The sequence below is a fragment of the Argiope bruennichi genome, chromosome 8 (genome assembly GCF_947563725.1).
Source record: "Argiope bruennichi chromosome 8, qqArgBrue1.1, whole genome shotgun sequence".
Lineage (NCBI taxonomy): Eukaryota > Metazoa > Arthropoda > Arachnida > Araneae > Araneidae > Argiope > Argiope bruennichi.
The window spans coordinates 61,263,955-61,272,969 of NC_079158.1; the positions used below are offsets into that span (position 1 = coordinate 61,263,955).

At 31.7% G+C, this 9,015-nt stretch overlaps 1 protein-coding gene across 1 annotated transcript; it reads right to left on the bottom strand.

Annotated features, from left to right (window-relative positions):
• Positions 1-314: 314 nt before the first annotated feature.
• On the bottom strand, positions 315-2,033 carry LOC129980641 (piggyBac transposable element-derived protein 4-like). Its single transcript, XM_056091020.1, has one exon. The coding sequence runs from the start codon at positions 2,031-2,033 to the stop codon at positions 315-317; it is 1,719 nt and encodes a 572-aa protein (XP_055946995.1).
• Between the last annotated feature and the right edge of the window lie 6,982 nt (positions 2,034-9,015).

Consider the following 9,015-nt stretch of genomic DNA (forward strand, 5'->3'; position numbering starts at 1 on the left):
AGACGCGCACCGGGCTTCGCAGGCCCGGAAACGTTTTTCGTAAGAAAAACGCAAATAAAATTACATTTACGTTACCGAAAATCTAAGTTTCTCAAAAGCATACTACTGAAAATATAAAATAATGTTTTTCAGATAAATGCCACTTTCAATTTACACAATTACAACTAGTTTAAGTACAAAATATTTAAAATTGTTTAAAGGTTCTTTTCTCTTTAAAACTGAAAATTACAAAACATACATGAGACATAAATTATTACTAGTATTTATTAATAAAAATTATTTCTACATTAGTAAATTAAAATAAAACTTACATTTTAGAGACATTTGCAGCAAACAACGCTGCTATGTTCCCCGCATACATTTTTTTTACACGCGGAACAACACATTTGGGATTTTCTGTCCTTTGTACTGGGACATACATGGCATCTTTTTCTAGAAATTTTTTGCTTTTTTTGCGGGGGAGTATCACAATTTTCACTGCGGTTACAATTCAATTGGTCACGCAATTGACGGGGAAGAGTAGCCTGCATACTTCTTTCTTGAAGGTGGTCCTTCAATAACTCTAAAGAAAGATCATTTATGAATAAACTTCTTTTCTTATACTGAACGGGTGGCGTATTTGATGACAGTAATATGATATGAGAATTTACAGTAGCAATATTCAGCATACTGAAAAATATGACCATAGGCCATCTTTTACTTATCCTGGCAGTAGAATATGTAGCTGACATTTCATCCACTACTTCAACTGCGCCCTTTGTAAGGTTATAAAATGCTATAATCTCTGGTTTCTTTGCTTCTCCTGTAGAAGCGTCAATTGTACCACCATTATGCATTGAGGATAAAAGAACAACACATTTGTTTTTTTTCGGTACGTAAGAAACCAGTGTCAAATTTTTTTGGAATCCAAATAATGTTGAATATTGTTCTCGTTTTTTTCCAGAAAGGAATTCCTTTGGAAGCTCCCTTTTATTTTTTCGGACTGTTCCCACAAGTGTAATTTTTTTCTTCAAGAGGTCTTTTGCTAAATCATAGCTAGTGTACCAATTGTCAACAGTTAGGTTGCGTCCTGAATTGAAAATAGGTTCTAGTAATCTCTTTACAGTTTTGTCTGGGCCATTTTCAACGTTATATGGTCCTGCTGGTTGAGTTCCTGCATAAATCTCTAGGTTCCATGTATAAAATGTTCTCGCATCTACCAAGGCAAAATTTTTTATTCCATACTTGGCTGGTTTATTTGGCATGTACTGTCGAAATGAACACCTTCCTCTGAACGGTTCTAATTTTTCGTCGATTGTCACATATTCTCCAAGAGTTTGAACTTTTTGACAATTTGCGACGAACATTTCAAAAATATTTCTGATGGGAGCAAGTTTATCCATTTCTCTTCTAGAAGAACTGTCTCTTATATCATCAAATCTGACACACCTCATCAGAAATAAAAAACGTTTATATGACATAGTACGGTGGAATATGTCAATTCCTGTCCCATCAGTAGCCCAGAGGTCCTTTACATTTACATGGGAAGATTTGTGCAGTCCACCAAAATAGAGAAGTCCTATAAATGCCTTTATTTCAGAAATTTTTTTAGGATTAGCGTCTCTTTCTCTTCCAAATTTACATGCAATTGATCGAATAAAAGTATTCGTGCACTCGACAATAATTGATATCATACTTTCATCAATCAGAAATGTCCAAGAATTTATTGGCGAGGATACATTTTTTGTTTCGCCAATATTTCCAGGCAGTTTTGAAATGATATTGTGAGCAGGAGTTCTCACATTTTTCCTTGGCTCCTTTTTATGCCATATCGTTTTACCGTCTTTCCCAACGTAATCATCGGTGGATTCACAAACGTACACTTCACTGTCTGAATCTAGCTCCTCTTCTGAATTCGATTGATGATCACTAATTAATTCTTCATCAACAATTTCTTCATCTTCCTCATTAAGAGATTCTTCATCTGTTGAAACTTCCGCTAATAATTTTTGTAATATTTCGCATTCCTCTTTATAACTCAAGTATCGAGACATTATTGCGACTGTCTCCACTGCTTACAAAAATAGCTATGCGAACGCTCGCATCGGGCTTTCGAGGCCCGCGCAGCTGTTTCTGACAGTAGGTGTTCCATTTTTCAAGAAACGAGAGGGGTGAAATTCCTAGAATGACTGGGGTCAGGTGGCAAATGACCTTGGACGCAGCTACTGGGGAACTTGAGTTTCTACGCTGAAAAACCGATTTTCTGCAGAATTTTTTTCAAGCGCTCGGGCCTCTGAGGCCCGACGCGCGCGCACGCGGGTTAAGGATGTTGTGAAAGAATTGACGATGAATATTTGTATCAGATATTTAAAGATACGTATTTATGCCTAGTGGGGTTTTAACGGAGAGCAAGTGTTACCTATAAATAAAATGCTAACTTCACCTGCATAAAGTAGTTCGAATTGTCCAACTGTTGCTAAAGTAGGTCTGAATAGACGCCTCGTATTCTTGTCTTTAAGAACATTTAAACCCCTATCTAAAAATAAACCCATAAAAATTTCCACATGAAGAACATACTTGTTTATTATTAGGATGTCCCAAAAGTTTTTTTCTCATCGCTCTATGAATGGCCTTATCTGGCTCTGCTTCTGCAAACATGCAAGCTTATCTATTAGCCGTCTATGTCGTCCAGAGCTCTAAACTGTCACAAAGCCGGGACCACACTCCAAAGAAAGTTCTTTTGTCCATTTGGTGGGATTGGAACGATGTAATTATCTACAAGCTCCTTCCAAAAGGTGAAACATTAAATTCTACGAAATAATATCCTCAACTGGATCAATTAAAAGCTGCCATAGCTGAAAAAAAACGGCCATAATTAATGAACTGACGAGGCGTTGTTTTTCATAACGCGAGATCACATATTACATTAGTCTTAAGAAAAAACCCTTACAATTTAATTGGGATGTTTTACCGCATCCTGCTTACTCTCCAGATCTCGCTCCATTTGATTTTTACTTCTATCTGTCCATAAAAAATTCTCTTCGTGATAAGCGTTTTAAATTCATCAGCGAGATAAAAGAGCACCTCGAGGATTATTTCTTCTCCAAAATACAATAATTTTGGAAAGAAGGCGTAATGTGTCTTCTTGGAAGAGGGAAGAAGGTAATAGAGCAAAAGGGTTCTTATATAACAAAATAAATAATATCTTAAACAGCAAATATAGTGCATTCATTTCATATTAGATATGGGAAAGAAACATATGGCACACCCTAATATATTTATATAACGTTTTGCTTTGTATTAATTACACGATATTACTTTTGTTTTGTTATTCGGCATTTAAGAATTATCATTGTTAATTTTTAAATGAATTATATAATATCTAAAGATAGATTATGAATAATATCTATGTAAATCATTGTAATTAAAAATCAAATATTCCATTTATAATGAACAATAAATTTTTGTAAATTTTAAAGCTGTTGAATAACATAGAATTATTAAATTATCCCAAATCCATATCCATTAGAAATGAAATCTTCAAATGCAATGGAAATTCGACGCATAGGAAACCCTAACTCCTATTAACGCCATTTTTTTTGGTGTGATAAATCTCAACAAGAAAAATTATATTCCTTCAACAAAAATTCTAATTTTTTTTTTTAATTATACGCTTTGGCTCGCCGTAGATAGTATGTAAACCCATTCTTAAGTAGCACAGACTGTATTTCTACTTCGGGAACTTTCCTTCGGTTCGATTTTAATTTCAAATGTAATCTATGGCACTTGTTTGGAGAGGTCTTCAACCAATTGGAAAGAAGGTAACACGGAAGGATTTAAAAGGATAAGTGCGTCATTGAATAACATTTGTAGACAAAAAATCTATGTTTATTCCGTTTATTATAAAGCAGTGATTTATATTTACGGTTACTAAAGAAATGCATAAACTAAAGACCTTTATAATTTTAATAGTTTTTTTCCCGTCTAATAGAATTTGAAAATAACATTACAGGAAACTGCATTTTTAAATTTGTTTCTTGTGCCCTATAAGGATCCGTCAGTCCCAATGGATTTTACTTGTTTATTCTCTTCCTCTAAGGGAAAATGTTGTTTAGAAACAAGCACGCGTTTATTTTAGCTTCGAGTCAGAAATATATCAAAGAAATAAAATGTTCGAATGTGTCTATAGGCACAAGTAGAGAACCCTCTCTCCCCCCCAAAAAAACTGTCTTGAAATGTTGTTGCTGTTTTCACTTCTCTCTAAAGTAAGGATGTAGTCTTAAAGAATAAAAAATTCTATTGTTTGATTTAAGAGAATTTCGTTGCTGATCCACAACCTAGAATAAAATATTATAATCCCAATTATTTTATGATTCTTTTCTAATCTAGAAATTACTAATTTCACTAAAGTTAGTAATTCTGTAAACATAATTTTTTATATAAAATATTAATTTAATTATAACAATTTAATTTTTTAAACCTTGTCAAGTGTGGATAACCAAGATTACTAGTGGTTGAATATTTTTAATAACTATATATTATTAAAGAGTAATACTATAGGTAATAAATTCAAATCCTTGTAAACTTTTAAAAACTGCAGTTCTATGAACTTTTGAATTATAACAAGCATGGGGGGGGAGGTATTTTTTAAATTCTTTTTGGATTATATTCCTCCGAAAATAATATCAGGACATATATTAATTTTTATTCCTGATTATTATTTAGATACAGGGGCTTACTTTAGGCTTATTTTCAGAAAAACTTATTTTAGGCTTATTTCCATGAACAAAAACAATTAATCATGTGAAAAAATCGCAGGTTCAAGTATCTGAAGGAAATAATCTCTCCACTGTCGTGTTGTTGCTTATGGCATTGGTCACAGACAAGACCGTTGACGAAGTGAGCGATTTTAAGCCCGAGTTTAAGCGTCTCTTGTTTCAGTAGCGCCATCTAGGACCAAGAGTAACTCTTAGCTACTCATGCGTCACAGCCCATTTTAGGGGGGGGATTTCATTCACTCATTCACAGATCGTAATTTAGACCTGAATCAGAGAACGATCATCTATGATCCAGTAACCCCAGTGGTATTATCTCGACTTTGAGGACTCTGTGGCTAAGACAGATTTATTCGTTCACCAGCCACCTTGTACACGGACAGTTTTCAGCTGGCGGGGGCTGAAACTCACAACCCAAGGGATGCAAATCCATCTTCTTATCAACCAGGCTATCCCGGCCTATCCACTGCCGTCATGCTTTGAATTCTTCTGACGGTTTATATAACTGTGTTGTCATTACAAACACATATATTTAAATATAAATCCTGCAAAAAAACAAAAAAATTATTTTTGTATCAACATTCATATATGAACATTCCATTCACTGATGCTGTCATTCGTCACAACAATAAATATCTTTTGACCAGATAAGTGGATATTTTTCTTTAAACTACCCTCGTCCACTTGTTGATTGTGCCTTTTTGTGTTTCTCACTATCATCTTCGAGCCATTCGAAGATCCAATTTCTTTTCTTTTCAGAAAGATATAGGATTATTATCCAGAGAATCTCCCGCAATCCCTTTCTTTCTTTCTTTTTTTTTCCTTCTAAGGAATGACTTTTTCTTTCTGAGCTCTTCTCATTACTTTTAATACCTTTAAATCCATTGAACATGGAAGGTTTTTATTAGGTCCGGCTAGTCCGTAATTTATCAAATCCATCTTTTTTTTTTTTTTTACTTTTTGAGTTTTAGTTGATTTTTTTTTTGCATTAATTATGATGCTAATATAACTAAATATAATTTTCACTAGAACTTATTTTAAGAATAGAGGGTATATCGTGGGTGTCCTGAAAAATTATACTGATGTTTATTTTTCGATCTGGTACCCTATTTTTAAAGTCTCAATACAGACCTTTCTGGTGAAGGTACATCATTGAAACTTGGTATAAACATTTTGCGGCTCAAGAAGAAACTCAATTTGTCATAAATAGGAGAGCTTGTCATAATCGTGCAAGTCGTAAAAAAACTTTTTTGTCCAAGTATTAATTATAAATTTCTTACCTAAATAATATCTTTAATTATTTCAGCACACCCATTTACTAGTAATCTCATTGCCATGCCATTACTCTGTTCACCTCCTTTATTCGGTGGTTAAGAACCTTGAATTCAAGCACTCCGTAACACTCCTATCAAATCGGCAAGTATTACTTTGCCTATAAAAAATTAAAAAAAAAACATATCTAAAAGAAATAAAAGTATTCATTTTGCATAAAAAAAAACTCTGTAAAAAGATAAAGAATAGAAACTATTCACTAGAAGACACAAAATGTTTGATAACATTTGTTATCACAAATTCATTTATAGTAGCAATTGTTTAATACGTCATTTAAAAAGGTGAACTATCTGCCGAAAAAATACTATTTTCACAAATTTCTTACCATCTTTCTTCCATTTCTCTTTTTGCTAATAAATCTACACAAGTTATGTCAAAAGGTTCTGATGAGTTTTGAAATCACAAGTAGTTAAAGTATGAAAAAAAAAGAAAGATAAAAAAATAAATCATGTATCATCTTAAGATCTATCTTCTTCTCACTCATTCTTTATTTTCATCGATGGTTTAAATTTCTTATTATAGCTTTGTGTAAGATTATAAATCATTTGCTATTGCTTACGAGATAAGTTTAAAATATTATTATATATAAAATATAAGAATAATTATAAGAATATTATTTCTGAACATGGATTTATCTTATTATCCTAAGATATCTTATCACTATTGCTAATAAATATGATTAACATTATTATTATAATTAAAGGCTTCGCATTGTATAAAAGCTATATTCAATTATTCAAAATACGCAAAATAAAAGGTTTAAATCTAATTTTCAGAAAAATAAGTCATAAGATATGTTACAGGTTTTAAAATTATTTTTTAGGTTATTCTATGGAATAAAGCGACACATTCTGAATTTATGTATATTACAGTGAAATATCTTCTGTTTAGGAGTCTAAATTCTTGCTTTTAAGTATCTTTTTATACACTTTCATAATTTAATATTCTATTAAGAAATCTGTGTTATCACATTTCTACTAACTGTTTTTTTCAAATCGTGATTCAACTAGATTTCGTTCAAATAATAGTTTATTTCAACATGCTCTTTAGTTTTCAAATCATTTTCCTATATTTACTATTCAAAGTACTTTTTGTAGAATCGCGATTTTTTAAAAGCTACTATACCTGTAGCCGATTGGAATGGGCGAGAATAGAACCAGGGACCTTGTGGTTCGCAGCCAAGTAACATGACCACAATACAAAAGCAATTGCTCGTGTAGCGTAGCTGTTAACTGGCTTATAAGCTTCCACCACATACCCAAAAACGGAAAGCCCATTATGTATTTGCTCTAAGATTACAATACAACTGCTTAAAAACGATCTTTTTTAATTTTTTAAATAATTTTATAAAAATATTCGTTTAAAGGGGGAAAAGTTAATTACAAAGTCTCCAAAAGAAGGTGGTAATTTTGTTTTTAGGCAATGCAATTAATATTTTCTATCACAAATTGTCGATTGAATCGAATAATTTATTTGTGATCCTTCGAAACAAAATATTGTCGTTATTGCACTGTAGCTTATTATGCCTGTACTAATGATATATTACAAAGTTTTCATCAGTGTGAGTTTTCCTAGTTTTATCTCGAATCCGAAAAAAAGTTTAAAATATTTTGACCAAGAAAAAAAAACTATTCAGCTATGCTTTACATCTGGTTGGTGATGCTAACACATATCAAACACACAAAGGATGAGAAAACTTACCAAAAATTCAATAGATATCGGAGGCGGAAGTTTCAATTTTTTCCATTACGACCTTGATAAAATACCAGCAAAAATAGAAGGCGGGCGTACCACTAGATAGGTAAAAATGGATTTTAAAAAATAATACAAGAAAAAGAAGAAAAATCCTTTTAGGTAAGCGAATATTGATAAAAATATTGGTTTTCAACCCTAAAAAAAGAGAAAATAGTGGAAATAACGGAAGCGAAATAATCATCTGTGATCTCAGATATGATTCAAAAATAGTTGCGAACGTTCTGACCTGAAAGAAAGTCAGGGACTTTAGGAAAACGGAACGAAGCAAAGAATGAATACAGAAGAATTGGAATAAAATGGAATTATACATAGCATGGATTTAGTAGGAAGCAATGCTAAATAGGAAACATATTATATATATATATATATATATATATATATATATATATATATATATATATATATATATATATATATGTAAGCAATTTTTATGTAAAGCAGAATGCAGTTTGAAGACAGTGAAGAGACTTTTTATCTTTTTAAATTCTTTTTAATCCATCGGGAACGCACAATTATTTACAAGCAGAGACGCGGACAAGACGTCCGCACAGCGCAGCACAAAATTCGAAGTGGGGAAGAAGGGCCGAAATAAATTATCCCTCGCCTTATATAACCTTAGATTTTGATAGGAAAAATATTTCTTCATAGTGCTAATATATTATTAAGATTCTGATAGGGATTTCTGATGCATGTCAATCACATGTAAGGCAACACACAAGGATCTTTTAAGAAAGAATGTGCTCACTGGACATTTTTTACCCTTTCACGCCGAGCGTGTGAAAGTATTGGCGTTTAGCCGATTCAACAATTTTATAAAGCTTCTCTCGAATTAATTAAGTAGAGAAAGTGGAATTGGATCACGAAATAAGAGAATATTTTAGAATGAAGTTACTATGGGCTAAATTAAGATAAAACTTTGGAAATTAATTAAACTGAAATTAAGTGTTTAAAATTTAAAATATCTTTATATATATATATATATATATATATATATATATATATATATATATATATATATATATATATATATATATATATATATATATATATATATATATAAAATTTCCGTTGGGGTAAACACAGGAATTTCGTCTTCGAAACGAAACTCGTAAAAGTAAGATTTTAATTGATTACCAGAAAAACTGTTTGTCATGAAACAGCTTATATCATATCA

Excerpts from the sequence above, each read along its gene's own strand:
- LOC129980641 (XM_056091020.1), bottom strand. The coding sequence starts at position 2,033 with ATGTCTCGATACTTGAGTTATAAAGAGGAATGCGAAATATTACAAAAA.